Source organism: Eschscholzia californica, unplaced genomic scaffold, assembly GCF_041429995.1.
Source record: "Eschscholzia californica isolate CP2 unplaced genomic scaffold, dmEscCali1.0.p SCAF_2, whole genome shotgun sequence".
NCBI classification, from domain to species: Eukaryota; Viridiplantae; Streptophyta; class Magnoliopsida; order Ranunculales; family Papaveraceae; genus Eschscholzia; species Eschscholzia californica.
This window is the reverse complement of record NW_028238309.1, coordinates 50677856-50702301: the sequence shown is the minus strand read 5'-3', so window position 1 is coordinate 50702301 and position 24446 is coordinate 50677856. Positions and strand designations below refer to the sequence as shown.

The window sequence follows — 24446 nt, the reverse complement described above, 5'->3', positions numbered from 1 at the left end:
CACCTCGTAAGGTATGCCGCCATCTAAAAAAGAATGTGGAGACCTGTTCACAATATAACAAGCTGTAGCAACAGATTCTGCCCACCATTCTACGCCTAATCCCGAATTGGAGCGCATACATCTAGCCTTCTCAAGTAGTGTACGGTTCAATCTCTCTGCAACTCCATTCTGTTGAGGTGTGTTTACTACTGTCCAGTGCCTCACAATGCCTTCCTGATTACAAAACTCCTTGAATGCCCCATCCGTGTACTCGGTTCCATTATCCGACCTTAACGTCTTCAGCTTTCGACCAGTTTTGTTCTCAACCATTGCTTTCCACACCAGGAATGTGTTGAATACCTCATTCTTATGCTTCAAAAAATAAAGCCAGACAAATCTCGAATGATCATCAACGAATGTAACAAAATACCTGGAACCACCCTTGGAAGGTAACTTTGCCGGTCCCCAGACATCGGTATGTACGTAGTCTAATACCTCTTTGCTCCTGTGCTTGCTTGTAGAGAACGTCACCCTGTGTGCCTTCCCGAACACACAATGCTCACAAAACTCCATGCAAGGCTTCTTCATGTCCTTCAACAAGCCTTTCCCGCACATCAAAGATAGACCCTTTTCTGACATATGCCCAAGGCGCATATGCCAAAGTCTCGTACTAGCCGTTGGATCCCTTCCACTGATTCCTACTGCTACATCTCCCGTAATTGTTGTCTCCAAAAGTTTGTATAAATTACCGTAACGAGTACCTCTCATTACCACCAAAGAACCCTTAACGACTTTTATGGAGCCATTCTCTATAATTATCTTACAGCCGTTCCGCTCCAACACACCAAGGGAAATTAGATTTTTCCGCAAATCGGTTATGTGTCTTACGTCCGTCAATGTTCTCACCACTCCATCGTGCATCTTGATCCGTATTGTTCCGAGTCCCACAGTTTTACATATACTATCATCACCCAGTATAACTGTACCACCATCTATACTCCTATAGGTAGTAAACCACTCCCTATTTGGGCACATATGGTGTGACGCCCCTGAATCAAGCATCCACTTATCGAAGATCTTCTCAGACACCTCTGTCACCGAGAAACATTCGTCCGCCTCTTCTGACACATATCCCGCCTCTTGCATCTCTTGTTTCTCCTTGTAGCCTTCGTTCTTTTGCTTCAACTTTCTCTTTGGACAAGCCGCTTTAAAGTGGCCAAGCTCACCACAACTAAAGCACATTTTCTTGAAAGAGCCTCTAGATTTGGATCTAGATTTCCCGCCCTTTCCCTTTCCCCTTTCATTACTCCTCCCCCTCGTTACAAACAACCCTTGTGCTTGATCCTTGTCTACTCCACCCGACGCCATACTGTTAGTAGCAACCTTACGAAGGTCATCTGCTAATAACGAATTTCTCGTCTCTTCCATGCTTAGACTATCACCAACAAGCATCAAAGTTTGAACAAGGTTCTCATAGGATTTAGGTAATGAAAGTAACAATATGAGGGCTTGGTCCTCATCCTCAACCTTAACATCAATATCCTTCAAATCTGAGATAATCCTGTCAAACCTATTCACATATTCCTGAATAGAAGAACCCTCTTCCATTCTACATGTGAGTAATTTGGATTTTAAGTAGACCCGATTCGTTAAAGTTTTCGTCATGAAACTGCTTTCTAGCTTTAACCACACACCCGCCGCCGTTGTTTCTTCGTCTACTAGGAACGCCACGTCCCTCTCAAGACACAACATAATGGTAGCCCGTGCTTCGAGATCTAACTCTTCCCAATCCTCATCTGACATATCTCCTGGTTTCTTTCCCGTCAACGTCTTGTGTAATTTCTGTGAGATTAACAGATTCTTCATCTGCATCCGCCAATAAGAAAAATCGTTTTTTCCATTGAACTTCTCTATCTCATATTTCCCTGCTTTGACCGTACTACTTCTCGATCCCATCTTCTCTTCGTTCAATCTCAACAAGGCTCTGGTACCAATTGTTATAACTAAAAGTCGCGGAAGCTATCGAACCTATCCTAGAAATTGATCCGATTATGAAGATTAATCGAAAAGCTAAGTCAAAATCAAATATGCGAACAGAATTTAACGAGGTTCGGCTTTAAAGCCTACGTCCTCGGGCGAACAAGAAATCTTTATTGAAGGATAGATGAAGACGACTAACACAACCCGCAAGTTCGTCCCAAGATGGTACCGTATAGTAATAACCTTCTATACTAAATCTTTGACGACCGAGAAATTTAACACCGCTCAAAAACTATGAAAAATTTCTCTCACTCTTGCTCCCTCTCTAGCTCTCTAAAGAAGAGTTGTTGTTGCTTGTGTTGGTGATGTTGATCAACCCCCTATTTATATTATTATGAGGCGGTGGGAATTGAACCAAAATTGGAAACCAATTTGGTATGCATCCACCGACCTCAATTTTGGAAAGCTTAGCTTGGCGGTTTCTATCCAATTTAGAAACCAAATTGAATAGCTTTTAGAAACCAAAACCGCCTATCACCTCTTCACCAAACCGCCTCTCACAGTGTTTATATAGAACCCTAATAAGAATCCACCTCCTTTTAGGTTTCCTAAAACACCCTTTAGAATAAAATTTAGGGAAATAGTCGAAAATAGCAACTATTGGTATTTTCTCAATTCCCTAAGTAGGAGGTGCCCAAACACCACGAAAATTGGCAGATATAATGTTTATTATATCAGCAACTAACCCTCCAAAATTCAGCCCAATCCGAGTCCTAGAAGTACCCGAACCGGTCTAGGCCCAAAAACCCTGTTTTTGGCCCTTTTGTACTATCTTTGCCTAATTCCCTTTTAGGCCTATGAGATATGTTTATGGGACACTCCCATGATTATATCTCACTCCCACTAGTCATATCCTAGATCAATTTGTCACTCTTATGTGTAACCCGTTGTAGGATCCGATCGAAGTTAGCCGCGAATTACTCCGTAATTCGACGATCGTAGTTGGTCTCTAGCTACAACTCTACGATCCCTAAATCAATCGGACTTGATGATCTTCCACATCAATTGTCCTAACCTCCTTTTACGACGCGGCGTTTAACGGAACCAAAGTCAGACATTCCTTACATAAGATGAGCTGAGCACTCATGTTTTGAGGAATCTCTTCAATCTTGTCTTTGTGAGAAGTTTGACGATTTCATCATTCTTTGGATGAACTTCTCACGTTGAGGGTTATTCCAGCGTATAATCCCTATTATGCACTCACGTAGTCGAATCGAATACACTATTTCTGTAGCCCATGAAACTGCGCTATCCCATCGACTCCCGTACTAGTCTTCGTGAGTCATTGTTGTCCATGCAATGACCTGGACTAGGGAATTGATAATGAATCACTCCAAGTTCACTTAGTAGGGTTTCATTCATCAGATCACGTATCTGACAAGCCTACTCGGAGCGTTTTCTTTATCGTGTGGACTGTCTCTTAAAATACCAAACCAAATTTTAAGGACAAAATAAAATTTCTTTTATTTTATTTATCGAATGTAAGTAATTAGGTACATAAACTCTATTATGAATCCAAATTACATTTGTTGCCATTCCCCAATGCGCTTTATACCAATGTCCCTCATGTGTGAATCATGTTTGGGCTGAGGTAACGGTTTGGTTAACGGATCTGCAACGTTATCATCCGTATGAACCTTGCAAATTACCACATCTTTTCTTTCTATGATTTCTCTAATCAAGTGGTACTTCCTTTGGATATGTTTGGATTTTTGGTGCGCTCTTGGTTCCTTGGCTTGGGCTATAGCTCCGTTGTTGTCACAATAGAGAGTCACGCCCTCTTCCATGCCAGGTACGACACCAAGTTCTATCAGGAACTTCTTGATCCAAACTCCTTCCTTTGCAGCTTCCGAGGCCGCTAGGTATTCTGCTTCAGTGGTAGAGTCTGCAACTGTGCTCTGCTTGGAACTTTTCCAACATACCGTTCCTCCATTCAGACAGTAGACGAACCCAGATTGTGATTTGAAGTCGTCTCTATCCGTTTGAAAGCTTGCATCCACATGGCCTACAACTTTTAGTGTATCTTCCCCGCCATATACCAGGAAATGATCCTTAGTCCTTTTCAGGTACTTTAGGATATTCTTGGCGGCGTGCCAGTGCGCTTGGCCTGGATTTGATTGGTAACGGCTACACATGCTCAAAGCATATGAGACGTCTGGGCGAGTGCAGATCATGGCGTACATGATTGATCCTATTGCCGAAGCATAGGGTACTTTCATCATGTGTGCTAGCTCATCAGGACTCTTAGGACACTGATCTTTGCTAAGCACCATACCATGTGACATGGGAAGGAATCCTCTTTTGGAGTTTGTCATCTCGAACCGTTGAAGAATCTTATATATATAAGTTTCTTGACTAAGTCCGATCATCCTCCTTGATCTATCTCTATAGATCTTGATTCCCAATATGTATTCTGCTTCCCCTAAGTCCTTCATAGAGAAGCATTTCCGAAGCCAGTCTTTAACTGATTCCAACATCGGAATATTGTTTCCTATGATTAATATGTCATCGACATAAAGGACTAAGAAAACTAGGTCGCTCCCACTAACCTTCTTGTAAACACAAGATTCTTCTGCATTCTTGAGAAATCCAAATTCTTTGATTTTCTCGTCGAATCGAAGATTCCAACTCCGGCTTGCTTGCTTGAGTCCATAAATGGATTTCTTAAGCTTGCAAACTTTTCCAGCATTTTTGGAATCTACAAAACCTTCGGGTTGTGTCATGTACACATCCTCTTCCAAGTGTCCGTTCAGGAAGGCGGTTTTGACATTCATTTGCCAAATCTCATAATCATAATGAGCTGCAATTGCTAGAATGATCCGAATGGATTTAAGCATTGTGACAGGTGAAAAGGTTTCATCATAGTCTATGCCATGAATCTGTTTGTATCCTTTTGCCACGAGTCTAGCTTTGAAAACGCTAACGTTTCCATCCTTGTCAGTTTTTACTTTGAAAACCCATTTGCATCCGATTGGTTTTGCTCCATCGGGCAAATCGATCAAGTTCCATACTTGATTTTCTGACATGGAATCCATTTCCGATCTCATGGCTTTTAGCCATTTTTCGGAGTCGGGGCTCGTCATAGCTTGGCTGTAGGTACTCGGCTCATTATCTTCTAACAGTAGGATATCTGTTTTCTGAGATAATTCCTGGAGCCTTTGAGATCTACGAGGGGCCTGAGAAACTTTTGGAGTGTTCTCAACTAGTTGAGATGTCTCCTGCGAATTTAATTCGACTTGAGCGGGAGGTACTCTCTCGACCTCATTTTCCTCTTCCATACTTTGTGTATAGATAGGAGCCGCTAAACCTCTTGATATTTCTATATCTGTGTTTATTTGTTGCTCATATCGAATTTCATCAATATCTACATTTCTCCCACTTGTCTGTTTGGAAAGGAATTCCTTTTCAAGGAAGACACCATCTCGAGCAACAAACACTTTGTTCTCAGATTCGTGGTAGAAGTAGTAACCCCTTGTCTCTTTTGGATAGCCCACAAAGAGACATTTGTCTGATTTAGGTGCGAGTTTGTCTCCTTGTAAGCGTTTTACATAAACTTCGCATCCCCAGACTTTGAGAAAAGACAGCTTTGGAATCTTTCCAAACCATAACTCATATGGCGTCTTTTCTACAGCTTTTGACGGAGCTCGGTTAAGTGTGAAAGCAGCCGTTTCTAGAGCATACCCCCAGAACGTGTTTGGAAGATTTGCTAAACTCATCATATATAGATCGAACCATGTCTAACAAGGTGCGATTTCTCCTTTCAGAAACACCATTCATCTGGGGTGTTCCTGGCGGAGTGAGTTGAGATATTATACCACAACTCCTAAGATGATCGTCAAATTCTTGACTCAAATATTCACCACCTCGATCGGATCGAATGGCTTTTATTTTCTTGCCAAGTTGATTCTCTACTTCGTTCTGAAATTGTTTGAACATGTCAAACGATTCGGACTTATGCCTCATCAAGTATATGTAACCATAACGAGTGAAGTCATCCGTGAACCTGATGAAGTAGCCATAGTTACCTCTCGCCGGAGTACTCATTGGTCCGCATACATCCGTATGTATGAGTTCCAAGGGTTCTTTGGCTCGGTCTCCTTTTCCTTTAAAAGAAGACCTCGTCATTTTACCCATTAAACATGATTCGCATGTGTCATATGATTCTAAATTATACGAACCTAGAAGTCCATGTTCATGGAGCTTCTTCATGCGTGTCATGTTAATGTGACCCAAACGACAATGCCAAAGGTAACTTGGATTTGAATCATCTGACCGTAGCCTATTGGTTTCTATGTTGAAGACTTCGTTCTCAATATTCGTAATATAGAGACCGTTGTATAGCTTAGCACTGGTATAAAACATTTCACCTTTGTATAAAGAACAACGATGGTTTTTTTTATTAATAGGTGATATCCCTCTTTGTCTAATTCTGAGACAGAGATAATGTTTCTAGAAATAGAGGGTACATAATAGCAATTATGAAGTTCTAAAACTAGACCAGTTTCTAGAGGTAGACTGAAAGTTCCTACAGCTTTCGCAGCAACCGTTGCTCTATTTGCTACTCGTAGGACAAGCTCCCTTCCAGATAAATACTTGATTCCCTTAAGGCCCTGCACATCATAAATGATATGAGCACCACATCCGGTATCGAATACCCAAGATTGAGAATCAAATGTATTTGCTAAGTTAACTTCGATAACATAGATACCTTGGTCGGAATCGCGAGTTCCTTCCTTTTTCCTTTTGTTCTTCTGAATCAGTTGAAGTTCTTTCTTTGATTCAGACATTTCAATGCCTCTCCGGATTGCCTTAGAAGTTCCGTACTTCCTCAACCGTGATTTGTTTCGGGACATGTCCCTTAATCGACGGATGATTGTATGCGCATCCATTTTCCTGAATCTCTTTTGAAGATTAGGCTCCATGGTTGCCAACATAAGGCAAGTTACTGAAATTGATTTCATCCGGATACTTTTGGCCTGCTTTTGTTCCTCAATCTTTGAGTTCGCAGTTATTTTTGGAATAGGGGTATCCAGTACGCTTTCTTTGTTTGTAGATTTGAGAACACTTCTCAATCTCTTTTCCCAATCAAGGAAGTTATCCATGTTCAATTTGTCCTCATCAAGGATTGAACATAGGTTGAAAAGATTGATTTTTGCCATAGTAAAACTACATGAAACAGAAAAAGGATTTTGCTAAGTATTACATTCGATAATTTTTGCAAAAAGTCCTAAGTTTTTGCCACATTATTCAAGATAAAACGTGTCCCTAGATGAATAATGCGATTCCAAGATCCCATCTCTCAAGGATTAAGCGGACTAGGGCCCTGCCCTTAATTCCCATTGATTTAGGTGAGTGAATACTTTCACTGATCATACTATATGATTCTCGGTTGATGGATTACATGTTTAGTGTAAAACCCATCCTTTTGCCTCGAGTATCCAAGACTCTCTTGCTGATCTCGTTGAGTAGAACCATTTAGACATGTAGGCCTCTTCTATAGGCCTACCCGCAATGTCCCAAGGTAGAGGAGGTACTCTGCGAAGGCCGACCCACCTTCCTCGAACAAGGGCGCAAGGAGTGTCTTAATTTGGATAGGCACTGTACTCAAAATTACTTTTAGGGACTTTTACGCTAGTCTGGCGTTCGTTTTAGTGAACTAATTAGCCTAACTAACATCCACGACATAAAGCGTAAATAAGTAAGTAAATGCGCGCGAGAAAGTAAATCAAGCACATATGGATCCTAGTATGGCCCCTAACTTAGAAGATCTAATCTCCTTTGGTTTGCTTCTTGTTTCGCCTTTTAGTTCGTCTAGATCTCCGTCTTTGAACCTCCATTGATTTCTCCCACTCGCCTTTGGATTTCTTCCTTGAGTTTCATCAATGGACTCATAAACCCTAAACTCTAATTACAAGACTCAAACGATTCGCAGATCGTGTAAACTTGAAATTAAAATTATTACAAAACATGCACCCATCCGTGCTCAAAACAAGAATAAGAAATAAATTCTATGGCCATACTAGTTTCCGCATTCACATCACATGCAATCATATAATATATTTCAAGGCTATCTATTATATATGCATGTATATCCGGGAGATACTTTTGTCGACATCCGTATGTCATGTACGCACCTTAAGTCTACATCAAAAGATTAGACTAATGGTGTGTCTTGGTTTGATTTTAAAATTTGATTTTAAAGAGAAATTCCGTTTGGGCCTTGAATGGCCCGGGTTAATTTCGGAAATATTTGGATTGGAATTTTGGGAGAAAATTTGGATAAAACTCCCACTCGAATAGTGGTCCCTTTTCGTGGTCCGAAAAGCCTTGAAAAGACCCGGGACAAGTCCTAGACAAGTCCCGGCCCAAGCCCACAAAAGGGCTTGGACAAGGTCCGGATATGGCACGGCCCATAGGGCGGCCGGCATGTCCGAGCCGAGGCCAATAGGCCTGATCTCGTCCTGGCCGGAGCCAGGAAGCTAGTCCAAGCACCAGACGCGTCCTAGACGCATCTGGTGCTGGACCGGACCAGCACTAGGTGTCTCGGACTTAGTCCGAGACACCCAGGACCCCAGACGCATCTCCAAGACGCGTCTGGTAGTAGCTACTGGACGCGTCTGGAAGACGCGTCCTGGTTAAGCTACTGGTCGCGTCTGGAAGACGCGACCTGGAGCAGCTGGACGCGTCCTCAGACGCATCCAACAGTAATCTGGGACGCGTCTACCAGAGGCGTCCTCCAGGCTACTGGTCCGGCCAGGAAGCTTCCTGGCCGGACCTATTGAGTTTCTAAAAAACTCAATAGTCTCCCCTTTTTTTTTTTTGTGTTGCAATTTTAAATTGCTTTTTCCAAAATTTGAAACACTTCTAAATATTTCAAATTCTTTTTAGAACAATTCTAAGTTTCCAAATTTTATTTTTCACAAGTTTCCAAAAACTTAAAAACAACTCTCTTAATCAAACCAATTTGGATCAAAATTTTAGGGTTTGAAACTCTTTTCAAGAACAAATTTTGAAATCTTTTGACACAATAATCTATCTAGGAAAGCATGCAATTGGTCCAAAACTTAGATAAGATAGGCTAATTGCAAGAGGCTCTGACGCCACTGTTGGGTTTTACACCCTTCTACTAGTGTTTATAGCGGAATTAAGACATCTAATGTCTACACTAGTATTCCCAGGATCACATGCATAAACCTATGATAATCATTAATTAAAACTAGAAAGATAAATACCTTGTTCGCTAGTTTTCCCTCGAACCTTTCCAATTGCTTATGAGAAGACCAAGAGCTTCAAGTGTAGCTCCTCTACTTGGGACATGAGCAAACAAATTTGATCTCCCACCTTGTTGTATAGCTAGCACACCAATGGTGGTTGGAAGAAGAACTCCTTTCTTCTTGACTAGATAGATAGTTAATGGGAATTAGTTCACTTTCTCCTCTCTACTTGATGTGGTAGAGTAAGAAAGCTTAGAGAGAAATTCCACACCTTATTCTCTGCCCTAAGAGTGTTTATATAGAACCCTAATAAGAATCCACCTCCTTTTAGGTTTCCTAAAACACCCTTTAGAATAAGATTTAGGGAAATAGTCGAAAATAGCAACTATTGGTATTTTCTCAATTACCTAAGGAGGAGGTGCCCAAACACCACGAAAATTGGCAGATATAATGTTTATTATATCAGCAACTAACCCTCCAAAATTCAGCCCAATCCGAGTCCTAGAAGTACCCGAACCGGTCTAGGCCCAAAAACTCTGTTTTTGGCCCTTTTGTACTATCTTTGCCTAATTCCCTTTTAGGCCTATGAGATATGTTTATGGGACACTCCCATGATTATATCTCACTCCCACTAGTCATATCCTAGATCAATTTGTCACTCTTATGTGTAACCCGTTGTAGGATCCGATCGAAGTTAGCCGCGAATTACTCCGTAATTCGACGATCGTAGTTGGTCTCTAGCTACAACTCTACGATCCCTAAATCAATCGGACTTGATGATCTTCCACATCAATTGTCCTATCCGACAAATTGTTCGCATTGTCACCTTGGTCGAAGGACATCTCCTTCAACTCCTTCAGATCCATATGATCCTTCTCCACCGTAGTAGTGGGAGATTGTTTTCCCGAGAGCCTGAAGTGTGGTGCCAAAGGTGTTGACACCGCCTTCGCATTCTTCATCCCGAATCGAGAAACTACTCGTTCGATGTAACCTTTTTGACTCAAGTACAATTTCTTACTTGACTGCTCTCTCTTAATCTCCATTCCCAGTATCTTCTTTGCAGCGCCCATGTCTTTCATCTCAAACTCTTGACTGAGTTGAGATATCAACTTATCTATCTCCACCATGCTTCGAGAAGCAATAAGCATGTCATCCACATACAAAAGGAGATAAATAAAGTCACCTTCGCGAAGCTTCTTGATGTATACACAACAATCATAGTCACTTCTGCGAAAACCATGCTTTAGCATGAAAAAATCAAATCGTTTGTACCATTGCCGAGGGGATTGTTTTAATCCGTAAAGAGACTTCCTCAAACGACATACTTGATTTTCTTTACCCTCAACCTTGTATCCCTCAGGTTGAGCCATATAAATTTCTTCTTCCAAATCACCGTGCAAGAAGGCGGTTTTAACATCGAGTTGTTCCAGCTCAAGATCCCTGTGAGCAATAATACTCAATAGCACCCGAATAGAAGTATGTTTCACGACCGGTGAGAAAATCTCATTATAGTCGACCCCTTCTTTATGTGCATAACCCTTGGCCACTAGTCTTGCCTTATACCTTGTACCCTTGATTTCGGAAGAATCCTCTTTCTTCTTGTACACCCATTTACAACCAATATTAGACTTACCTTCGGGCAATGGGACAACCTCCCATGTCTTGTTCTTGTGAAGAGACTCCATCTCTTCTTGCATAGCAACCAACCAACTCTCTCTTTCCTCCGCGGTAATAGCTTATTTGAAGGTGACCGGCTCGTCGTCTTCCACCGAGAGTGCATATTCAACCAGATTTGCCTGCCCGTAATGCCTAAGAGGTTTGTCTGACCCTAACCTCTGTACCGGTTTATATAACCGTTTCGGCCGAGTGTGTACCGAAACATCCTGCTGTTGTTGTTGTAAAACTTGTGTACCTTCCCCTTGAACCTCCTCATGATCGGGTTCATCAATTTCCCCATCCTGAGTATTATCCTGATGCTCCACCTGATCAAGATTCCTAGGAACCCGTTGGCCTTCGGTTTCTACTTCCACTACTTGAGCTTTAGTAGACCCAACATCACCACAACTAGGCATCGTAGCTTTCGCCATAGCTACAATAGATGACTCATCAAACACCACATCTCTGCTGATTACAAACTTCTTGTCTTCCGTACACCATAGCCGATAACCCTTGACTCCTGTAGCATATCCTAAGAAAATTGCCTTCTTTGCTCTATTATCAAGTTTGTTACCTTTAACATGGTAATAAGCCGTACAACCGAAAACCCTAAGTCTCCCATAATCTGCATGTTCACCTGACCACACCTCGTAAGGTATGCCGTCATCTAAAGAAGAATGTGGAGACCTGTTCACAATATAACAAGCTGTAGCAACAGATTCTGCCCACCATTCTACGCCTAATCCCGAATTGGAGCGCATACATCTAGCCTTCTCAAGTAGTGCACGGTTTAATCTCTCTGCGACTCCATTCTGTTGAGGTGTGTTTACTACTGTCCAGTGCCTCACAATGCCTTTCTGATTACAAAACTCCTTGAATGCCCCATCCGTGTACTCGGTCCCATTATCCGACCTTAACGTTTTCAGCTTTCGACCAGTTTTGTTCTCAACCATTGCTTTCCACACCAGGAATGTGTTGAATACCTCATTCTTATGCTTCAGAAAATAAAGCCAGACAAATCTCGAATGATCATCAACGAATGTAACAAAATACCTGGAACCACCCTTGGAAGGTAACTTTGCCGGTCCCCAAACATCGGTGTGTACGTAGTCTAACACCTCTTTGCTCCTGTGCTTGCTTGTAGAGAACGTCACCCTGTGTGCCTTCCCGAACACACAATGCTCACAAAACTCCATGCAAGGCTTCTTCATGTCCTTCAACAAGCCTTTCCCGCACATCAAAGATAGACCCTTTTCTGACATATGCCCAAGGCGCATATGCCAAAGCCTCGTACTAGCCGTTGGATCCCTTCCACTGATTCCTACTGCTACATCTCCCGTAATTGTTGTCCCCAAAAGTTTGTATAAATTACCGTAACGAGTACCTCTCATTACCACCAAAGAACCCTTAACGACTTTTATGGAGCTATTCTCTATAATTATCTTACAGCCGTTCCGCTCCAACACACCAAGGGAAATTAGATTTTTCCGCCAATCGGGTATGTGTCTTACGTCAGTCAATGTTCTCACCACTCCATCGTGCATCTTGATCCGTATTGTTCCAAGTCCCACAGTTTTACATATACTATCATCACCCAGTATAACTGTACCACCATCTATACTCCTATAGGTAGTAAACCACTCCCTATTTGGACACATATGGTGTGACGCCCCTGAATCAAGCATCCACTTATCGGAGATCTTCTCAGACACCTCTGTCACCGAGAAACATTCGTCAGGGTCTTCTGACACATATCCCGCCTCTTGCATCTCTTGTTTCCCCTTGTAGCCTTCGTTCTTTTGCTTCAACTTTCTCTTTGGACAAGCCGCTTTAAAGTGGCCAAGCTCACCACAACTAAAGCACTTTTTCTTGAAAGAGCCTCTAGATTTGGATCTAGACTTCCCGCCCTTTCCCTTTCCTCTTTCATTACTCCTCCCCCTTGTTACAAACAACCCTTGTGCTTGTTCATTGTCTACTCCACCCGACGTCATACTACTAGTAGCAACCTTACGAAGGTCATCCGCTAATAACGAATTTCTCGTCTCTTCCATGGTTAGACTATCACCAACAAGCATCAAAGTTTGAACAAGATTCTCATAGGATTTAGGTAATGAAAGTAACAATATGAGGGCTTGGTCCTCATCCTCAACCTTAACATCAATATCCTTCAAATCTGAGATCATCCTGTCAAATCTATTCACATATTCCTGAATAGAAGAACCCTCTTCCATTCTACATGTGAATAATTTGGATTTTAAGTAGACCCGATTCGTTAAAGTTTTCGTCATGAAACTGCTTTCTAGTTTTAACCACACACTCGCCGCCGTTGTTTCTCCGTCTACTAGGAAAGTCACGTCCCTCTCAAGACACAACATAATGGTAGCCCGTGCTTCGAGATCTAACTCTTCCCAATCCTCATCTGACATATCTCCTGGTTTCTTTTCCGTCAACGTCTTGTAATTTCTGCGAGATTAACAGATTCTTCATCTGCATCCGCCAATAAGAAAAATCGTTTTTCCCATTGAACTTCTCTATCTCATATTTCCCTGATTTGACCGTACCACTTCTCGATCCCATCTTCTCTTCGTTCAATCTCAACAAGGCTCTGGTACCAATTGTTAGAACTAAAAGTCGCGGAAGCTATCGAACCTACCCAGAAATTGATCCGATTATGAAGATTAATCGAAAAGCTAAGTCAAAATCAAATATGCGAACAGAATTTAACGAGGTTCGGCTTTAAAGCCTACGTCCTCGGGCGAAAAGAAATCTTTATTGAAGGATAGATGAAGACGACTAACACAACCCGCAAGTTCGTCCCAAGATGGTACTGTATAGAAATTAACCTTCTATACTAGATCTTCGACGACCGAGAAATTTAACACCGTTCAAAAACTATGAAAAATTTCTCTTACTCTTGCTCTATCTCTAACTCTCTAAAGAAGAGTTGTTGTTGCTTGTGTTGGTGTTGTTATTACAAAGCATTCAACCCCTATTTATATATAATATAAGCCGGTTAACTTAGTGTCAATTTAGAAACCAACCAATTTGAAACTTGCCAAATTGAAAAACCGCCATTCTCAATTTGGATTTCACAAACCGCCTCATCTTGATTTCCGAACCGCCTCATCATGTTAAACCGCCTCCCACAATATTCTATTTAAGAAGAACATATTATCTACTTGGGATGGTAAAGAATGTTGCAATTGGACAGGAGTGGTTTGCAATCCGAAAACGGGAAATGTTGTTGAACTTCATCTTCAAAACTTATCACTCGGTGGTTTTAAATCCTTCTTTGCTTCAATTAATTAAAACATTTAAATTATTTGAACTTAAGTTTGAATAATTTTGATGGTATTCATATACCTTCTTTCTTGGGGTCGCTCCATAATCTGAGATATCTCGATCTACACGAAGCAACTTTTGGTGGAATTATTCCTCAGGAAATTGGAAATTTATCCAATATTCATTTTCTTGATATTAGTAACAACTACCAGCTAGATGTTAGTGATATTCAATGGCTCTCCCGTCTTTATTCGAGTTACGTCTAGATTCATCCACATTACCAACTCTTCCACACATAAACTTTACATCTCTTTCAATTCTTGGATAACAATATTAATTGTTCATTACCTCCGTGGTTATATAGTCTTACTAGACTTGAACAACTTTATCTAAGTGAGAATAATTTCTATGGAACGATTTCAAAAGATATTGGTTATCTCACTTCAATCAAGAGTGCCTTTAAACCCAACACTATATCAAACTCAGATAACAACAAAGCTATATAATTGGTTGATCATAGTTAATGTTTACTATTTTATTAGTAGTTCTGGGTAATAATGATTCGAACGAAACAAAAGGAGTTGGAGGGAGAGGGATGGACTTCCCAGCATACTACATCACATTTTTTTCATAAACCTTCCATATTGTTTTGTTATCAACTCAACTCTTTTAAGTTGTTTGAGGGGCAACTACGCAGGTACAGCCCTTTCAACACGCCTGGCCTAATTGTGTACTAATGTGCCTCTATTAAGATGACGCAAATGAAAGAAAACACAAGTAATATCAGTGAGTCTTCGTGACTAGCATTGGCATTTCTACATAAAAAAGCCACCAGAAATCCTGTCAAACAGAGAGAAAAAGCTTTGGTCACTGACATCCTAATTTACGTATTGTGCTTTTCTTATGGGTTCTAGGTAAATTGATATTGAATTTGGGGATTAAAGGGCGAAGAAAGTGGTTTAAAGGAGTAACAAACAAAGAAATTGGTTTTGGAGGGATAATGGCTGGTTCTTCCTCTTACAGTCGCCTCAAATGAGTTTGGAGGACCACTTTTATTTATCTCACCACTGTTGGAGGACCTATGGTTGTTCAAGGTGCATCTTGCACGTGTAGCGCCCCTTCAAACACGCTCTTCTTCACTTGTATTATGTACTCTCTATTAAGATAATGCAAGAAAGAAAATCAAACCACAAAAAACACAAATTACAATTAAAATAAGTTAGGAGATAACTCATCAACTAAAATATTAACTTTGCTCCACACATCTAGTACTGATACTCTAGGCAAATTAACTGGTTGGGCAGAAAATTCATCGTTCGTCTTTGAAAAGACTCATTCAAACTAGGTCAGTTTGCATCCAAAATAATTATCAGTAGAAGTCTTGGTGACAAGCTAGCATTGAAATTTCTACATAAAGAAGAAGACACAAGATGAAATCTTAAAACATTTATTGTGAATAGTCTATAAAACTTCAATAAACAACCAAAAGAATTAGAATGAGAAAATAATGAGTTCAATAGAACCCATTCAAATGATTGAATAAAAAAATTTAAAAAAGTCAGAAAATTCTATAGATTTTAAAGAGTGACCAATCCATTATACTCTCATAATATTTGTAAGTCCCAATCAGATAGTTGGACTACTGAATAGAAATAGAATCTAGCTCAAGTTTACACCGAGAAATAATGTTTCCTAATAATAACCACCAATGGAGACGACTAGGAGTATTGATTCCAAAATTCATAAGGGTAGTAATGATACGAACATGACAAAGAAATTGGAGGCAGAGGGATGAACTTGCAAGCATGTGCTATTTGACGCTTAACATACTACATCACATTTTTTTCATGAAAAGTTAAACTTCCATATTTTTTTCCTATCAAGTTAACTCTTTTGTTTTTTCGAGGGCTTTCAACAAAAAAATAGTTGACATTTCTACATAAAGAAGACAGAAAAACAAAAAGTTGTTCGAGGGGGAAACTACACAGGTTAAGCACCTTCAAACACGCTTGGCCTAATTGTGTACTTGTATGCCTCTATTAAGATATTGCCAACGAAAAAAAACACAACTAATATCTGTGAGTCTTCATGACTAGCATTGACATTTCTACTTAAAGAAGACACAAAAAATCCTATCAGACAGAAAGAAAAAGCTTCCGTCACTGTCGTAACTTACAATGTCATAGCTTCGGTCACTGTCATACCCCTAAGGGGCAGCCAAGTTATCCTATAGTTCATTATTTATATCCTTAATACCCCAAGTCCAATAAATCATATATTCCACGTCCGATGTCAATCGAGCTTGGAATCTCTGAGATTTTGGAGTAAATGTGATACCCACTGACCTAGCAGTTGTTGGAAAATCAAACCCATTGAGAGGGCCGATGAATAATCAAACTTAACAAGGTAGAAAAGGCTATGAATAATCAAACTTAACAAGGTAGAAAAGTCTGAAAACTTGAGCAAAGTCTCCGACAAATTTATTGTCCCAATCTTTGCAAGTTTTAATGGAGCCATACTAATTTATTACTCTCTTTGTGGCCATAACATCTTAAGATATTACACTCCACGAAGAATTGATTGATTGTACAGAAACCCGAGTCTTGAGACTGATTACCGATTGAAGGTCGTGTTGACTCGAAAATTGACAATTCAGCTAAAAAATAGAATACAGTATGAGAGGTCCTAAGACGCGGAAACTTTAGATTTTCTGTGTGTCTATATATATATTAACAATTCAGTTTGAAAACATAGTTAATTTCTGGTTTTGATTTCAGTTCTTAATAATGGAGTCGAGATCTATTTTTCTAGCTTCCTTTCTTGCTGCATTTTTCTTATTCGGAACAGATTACAACAACTTCAGTTTTGGTTTTGTTTGTAAGGAAAGGGAGAGACAAGCTCTTTTGTCCTTCATAGCAGATTTAAAATATCCAGATGATTCATTCTCCAATGAAATTCTAAATACTCTATTTAAGAAGGATCTATTATCTACTTGGGATGTTAAAGAATGTTGCAATTGGACAGGAGTGTTTTGCAATCCGAAAACAGGAAATGTTGTTGAACTTCATCTTCAAGACTTATCACTACGTGGTAAATTAAATCCTTCTCTGCTTGAATTAAAACATTTATATCATTTGAACTTAAGTGGGAACCATTTTAAAGGTAATCAGATACCTTCTTTCTTGGGCTCCCTCCATAATTTGAGATATCTCAATCTTCACAGAGCAGGTTTTGGTGGAATAATTCCACAGGAACTTGGAAACTTGTCCAATCTTCATTTTCTTGATATTAGTACCTACCAAGCTAATAGCATCAAGCCGCTAGATGTTACTGATCTTCAATGGCTCTCTCATCTTTCTTCTCTCCAACACCTTGACATGAGTTATGTGAACCTCAACAGGGTGAGTCATAAGTGGCATCATGCGATTAACATGCTCCCATCTTTAGTCGAGTTACATCTTGCTGACTGTAATCTAAATTCATCCAAAGTACCAACTCTTTCACACATAAACTTTACATCTCTTTCAATTCTCGATCTTTCTAGCAACAGAATGGATTCCTCATTACCTTCATGGTTATATAATCTTACTAAACTTGAAAAACTTGATCTAAGTTACAATAATTTCTACGGAACAATTTCAAAAGATATTGGAAATCTGGGCAACCTGCAGGAATTAGACTTGCCGGAGAACAAACTTTGTGGACATAAATCTGGAGTTTTAGTAAATTCATCTAAATGTATGACCAGTAGTTTAAAGTTGTTGGATTTATCAGCTAACAAACTTTCTGGTCCTTTGCCTGAGCAATTGGGGAAATTACAAAATCTCGAATACCTCTATCTTAGATGTAACTCGTTTTCTGGTTCAATTCCCTCGTCCTTGGGAAGATTATCATTATTAAGGGTTTTAGAACTTCCATCTAACAAATTGAATGGATCATTGCCGGAAACAATAGGGAATCTCTCGAGCTTAGAAAGATTTGAAGTTTTTGATAATAACTTACAGGGCGTTGTAACTGAAGTTCACTTCGCCAATCTACGAAGATTAAAAGAGTTACAAATGGATTCAGTTAATTTGAATTTGAGCTCTGCTTGGGTACCTCCTTTTCAACTCAAACGATTATCATTTAGAAATTGTCACATAGGATCTCGATTTCCCCAATGGTTAAAAACACAAATAAACTTAACACATATTGATTTATCCAACACAAGCATTTCAGGCACTGTTCCTACATGGTTTTGGGACATGTCTTCTCAAATGTATGATTTAAATCTGGGCCAAAATCGACTCACTGGAGAATTGCCAAAGTTCTTCAATTCTAGTTTGTACATAGAAATTGACTTGAGTTACAACCATTTTAACGGCTCAATACCCCGTGTATCTGGTGTTTCAGTGTTAGATCTTTCTCACAACTCCTTATCATGTCATATTTCCTCGTTTCGATTTCATACATTAGACAGTCTTGATCTCTCAAACAATGCCCTGTTTGGAGAGATTCCAGAACTTTGGTTTAACTCATCCTATCTGTCATGGCTAAATTTGGAAAGTAATAAGTTAACAGGAAAAATTCCAAGCTCTATTGGTTCTTTAGTTTATTTAGAATCCTTGCATTTGGGTAATAATTCTCTATCCGGTGAACTACCTCAGTCATTGCGAAACTGTACCAATTTAATAGCCATTGATCTTGGTGAGAATAAATTTAGTGGGACCATATCAACATGGCTGGGAGCAAACTTTCCAAGCCTTTTAGTTCTTAGGTTGCGTCAAAATAAGTTCAATGGTGGTATTCCAGAAGCACTTTGTAGCCTTACTTCGCTACGAATACTGGATATCTCTTATAACATCTTATCAGGATCAATTCCAAGATGTTTCAGCAATTTAAGTGCCATGGCTTTGAAGCAAAAACAGATGGGTTATTTTATTCGTGGAGGGCGTAAAGAAACTTTTTCACTGGTGACAAATGGAAGACAATATGAGTATAGTAACACTCTTGGACTTGTTACAACCATGGATCTTTCTAGAAACAACTTATCCGGGGAGATTCCTCAAGATCTAACAACTCTTCACGAGTTACGATTTTTGAACTTATCTGGGAATCATTTTACTGGAAAGATTCCAGACAAAATAGGCAAGATGAGCACATTGGAATCTCTTGATTTCTCAAGCAACAAACTTTCAGGTGTAATTCCTCAAAGCATTACAGACCTGCTTTCTCTGAATCACTTGAACTTGTCATATAATAACTTGTCAGGCGAAATTCCTTCACGTAACCAATTGCAAAGCTTTACTGAATTGAGTTATGTCGGCAACCCAAAACTCTGTGGTTTTCCACTCGAGAACTGCAATGAGGATGAACACCCACAATCGCCGGGATATGGTAGAGAAATACAAGATGATGAGGAGGATGATTGGCTTGAGATGAAGTGGTTTTATATAAGTGCAGGACTAGGATTTGTAACAGGTTTTTGGGGTTTATGTGGGGTGTTATTATGGAAGAAATCTTGGAGACATGCTTATTTTGGGTTCATTACTTCTATTACACAAAAGCTCTTCAAGTTATGTGTGCGGTAGTTTGGACATATGTATCGATATCGTAACAATATTTCAAATAACAGACCAATGCCAATTATAATGAGACTTTGGTTCTTAAGGTAGTGATGGTTTCTTTTTTCTTTGTGTGTCATCTCATTAATTCGGGTTTGATGACTTGCTTGTAACTGGCTCATATGAAACTTGCTGGTTGAAATGTTATAAGTTAGCATGTTTGTTATCACTCACAAAAGTTGTCTCTGAACTTTTTCCCTCGTACTTATGCTCTTAAATCTAGGCTAATGAAGGATGAGTCATATTCTCTACACTCTCCAATCTATCCAAATTAACATTTCTTCTTGTAAAACTAGGGTTTCAATGAAAACAGGAAAGAAAGAATTAGGGATTTTCGAATAAGCTGAAAGAAGGAATTAGGGTTTTCTATCCCTCTTATACTTAGGTCATGAATAACAAATATGACCTAAGTCCTTGTCTAAAAGAACTCGCAACAGTCAAAGTATTTTGACTTCAATTGATTCTCTAAAAGCAGCCACAAAACTCTTGAAGACTTTTCTATAAAGGCAACCTGCAACAAGAAGAAAATTAGTTACTCAACTAATTTTCATAACAAACTTTTTCTGTTATTTGTAATTTTCTGTTTTTCCTCTTTGATCAAGTACAAAAGCAAAACAATGTAATTGAAACAGGCATTGAAATAAAATAGAGCAAAGAGAGATTTCTTACATGGTATCAGTCTAGGGTTCTTAAAGATCCAAAGCTAGTTTTGTAGATCCAAAACTAGGGTTTTCTCTCAAACAGCTCAATAGCAATCATCATCTCGCAAGATAAACAAAATCAAGATTAAAATTCAGAAGATTTAACATTCATCATCATCAAAATATCAAGAAAATTGAATAATTCAGTTTCAAAAGGTTAGAAAATTACTTTTTTCGGACTTCTTTCCAAGCAATCATCAAATGGCTTCACCTCAAGGTAATTTACCCCCAATTTCATTTGTTACTAACTTCATAACTGAGAAGTTAGATGATTCTAACTTTCTCATGTGGAAAGACCAAGTGGAAACCCTTCTCAGCACTTATGACTTGCTAGGGTTTGTCACAGGCACTATTGAATCACCACCCCAACTTAGGTTCATATATGGGATTGAACAAGTCAACCCAGACTTCCAACAGTGGAGGAGTAAGGAGAGTTTTGTAAGATCTTACTTGAAAAGTACTCTTTCTAAATCTGTTTACTATGATACATATGGGCTGAACTCAGCCAAAGAGATTTGGGATTATCTCTATCTTATTAATAATGAGGGTCTTGAGTCTCAAAAAGACCAATTAAGAAGAAAGCTGCAGACAATAAATAAAGAAAGGAAATTCCTCTATAACTGAATATCTTAGAGAACTGAAACAAATTTCTGATTCTTTAATGTCTGTCAATGATAGGGTCAGTGAACCTGAGTTAATAAGGTTTGCAATTCAAGGTTTAAGTGTAGATTATGATCCTTTCACTATTGCTATTAGGGCAAATAATGAACACTTAACCTTTGCTAAACTTAAATCAAGATTAGTTCAACATGAGCAATGGTTGTTATCAAGAGACACTGATCAAGAAGCTTACTATGTAAAAAGGTATAATCAGAAGCAATATGCTAAACCAGGGTATAAGCCATCACCCACATATTATAGAAATCAAGGCCAAATAAAGAAAGATGCTACAAGTTCACAAATTCAAGTTAGACCATCACCAAATTCTCAAACCAAAGTGGGTATTAGGGCTGATGATTTTGATTTCACCACTGTCCCTTATGGTATATGTAAAAGATGGGGACACTCTGCTGGGGTTTGCTATTTTAGGTATACACCAAACAAGCCTCATATGGGCTATCATTCAGAATCTCAAAATCAGCATGAGGCAAATGATTCTAGTATAGAAAACACTCATGATACTATAACAGAACCACAGTCTTACTTATATGAGGATGAAGCTTTACTTGAATGTAATAATGCTATGCTATATGAATTTGAACAGTCCAATGATGATGATGATATTTTTCAAGAATGTCACACAACTATTGTACATGATCAGGATAATGATATATTCTCAGATTGTGTCTCAGTCATGACAGATTTTGATGAATGTCATGTAGTCACAGAAGCAAACTCAGTAAAAGATAGGGCCTGACTGGCTGATTCAGGAGCCAGCAGCCATATGACACACACTGCTTCAAATCTCACAACTAGTCAATCTTATCAAGGCACAGAGGCTGTTATGATGGGTAGTGGTAAGTTCTTACCAATCACTAGCACTGGTTCCTCTCAGCTATCTACTTCTAATCATACTTTTGAGCTAAATAAGGTGTTGTGTGTTCCAAATCTTAAGAGAAACTTGTTGTCTATCTCAAAATTTACTAAAGACAATTCATGCCCAGTTGAATTTCTGCCTTGGGGTTATACTATTAGGGACATTTGGTCTAAAAAGCTCTTGGCAGAAGGTCCTATGAAACAAAACTTATATCCTATAGAAGTTCATAACAGTATGCTACAAGATAGGTCTTATTCAGCTAATCTAGCTCAAACTTCTACACACTATGACATATGGCATGCAAGACTCGGTCATTCTCACCATGGTGTACTTCAACAATTACAAAAGGAAGATAAGATTCATTTTTCTACTTCAAAAGAAAAGTCTTTTTGCTCTTCTTGTGAAATGGGCAAAAGCAAATGTCTTCCTTTTGAGGATTCATCTACAACCACCAATACTCCACTTTACTTAGTTCATTGTGATGTTTGGGGACCAGCCCCTGTCACCACACCTAATGGAGCTAGATACTATATATTATTTCTTGATGATTTCAGCAAATTTAGTTGGATTTATGCTATGAAGGTAAGGTCAGACAGTATTAAGTGTTTCACACACTTCAAGGCAACACCTGAAAATCTACTTAATGAAAAAATTGTCTACTTTCAATCTGATGGTGCACCAGAACTCATGAAAGGGGAATTCAAAAGTTTTTTGGACAAGAATGGTATTATTTTCAGAAGTTCATGTCCCTATACACCACAACAAAATGGGAAGGCAAAGAGAAAGCATAGACATATCACAGAACTAGGTAATACTTTATCCTTTCATTGTTCTTTACCTAAATTCTTATGGTTTGATGCTTTCAACACAGCAGTATACATCATTAACAGAATACCCACAAAAACACTTCAAGGGTTATCACCATATGAAGTTCTTTTTCATATTGTTCCCAATTACTCCCACTTAAAAATTTTTGGTTGTGCATGTTTTCCACATTTGGGAGTACTTAGAAAAGACAAGTTAAGCCCCAAAAGCCTTCAATGTGTATTTTTAGGATATAGCAATGAACACAAGGGGTACAAGTGTTATGAACCTATATCCAAGAGGGTCTATATTTCTAGACATGTTACTTTTGATGAAGGAAACTTTCCCTATTCCAACATCCAACAGTACATGTCTAGTGGTGATCAGAATAAGCACTCACATGTTAGCTTACCTTAGCCATCTCTATCAAATAGACAAGCTATCTCTACTGAATTAGGGACACCTAATAATAGTACACCAACTAATTCAGATTCTAGAGAGTCTGGTTCAAGAGACTTGGGCATTTCTAATAATAATATTAGTACACCAGCAACATCTCCTGTTCCAGTGTCTATTCAGCAGCCTAGTCAGATTATAACTAGGGGCAGAAATGGAATTATCAAGAGTAAGCAACTGCCATCAGACTTTGTGGCTCATTACACATCATCTCACACTTTAGATGTTGCCTATTTGTCCATTCTAGAGTTACCTACTGAACCAACATCTTATAAGGAAGCTGCTAAACATAGTGAATGGACAAAGGCTATGACTGATGAATATCAAGTTTTACTAGATAATGAGACATGGTCTTTGGTCCCATATGACAAAAATATGAATGTACTTGGCTGCAAATGGGTCTTCAAGCTCAAACAGAAGAGTGATGGTACCATTGAAAGGTATAAAGCCAGACTTGTGGCTAAGGGTTTTCACCAACAAGAAGGGATAGATTATGATGAAACATTCAGCCCAGTGGTTAAAGCAAACACTATTAGGATTGTACTCACAATTGCAGTAACAAAATCATGGCACATAAAGCAACTTGATGTGTCAAATGCCTTTTTACATGGCATTCTTGATGAAAATGTCTACATGATTCAGCCACCAGGGTTTGCACAAACAGGCAAAGAGACACATGTTTGTCATCTTCACAAAGCTTTATATGGGTTGAAACAAGCTCCTAGGGCTTGGTTCAACAAGTTTGCCTCATTCCTTTATCAATATGGGTTTCATAAAAGTAGGACAGACCACTCAATGTTTGTCTATCATTCCTCACCAGGGACTTTAATTCTATTGTTATATGTGGATGATATCATCCTCACAGGCAGCTCAACTACTCATATTGATTCACTGATCAAGGATTTAAGTGTGGCCTTCAAAATGAAAGACTTGGGTTCCTTGTCTTATTTTCTAGGAATTGAGGTATCTTATGATCCAATACATAAGAATATGCTTCTAACTCAAAACAAGTATGCATTACAACTACTACAGAGAGCAAAATTATTGGATTCAAAGCCATCAAAATTGCCTGTATCTACTGGCCAAAGAATTTCACTTACAGAGGGTGATGAGCTATCCAATCCAACAGAGTTTAGAAGCTTGGTAGGTGCCTTACAGTATCTCACTTTAACTC

The 24446-nt window shown here is 39.1% G+C and overlaps 1 protein-coding gene across 1 annotated transcript; it reads left to right on the top strand.

The window, feature by feature from the left end:
- Positions 1–16957: 16957 nt before the first annotated feature.
- Positions 16958–19741, top strand: LOC147558745 (receptor-like protein EIX2). The gene has a single exon (XM_086659103.1). It carries the CDS (start codon positions 16958–16960, stop codon positions 19739–19741), a length of 2784 nt encoding a protein of 927 aa, XP_086515229.1.
- Positions 19742–24446: the final 4705 nt, after the last annotated feature.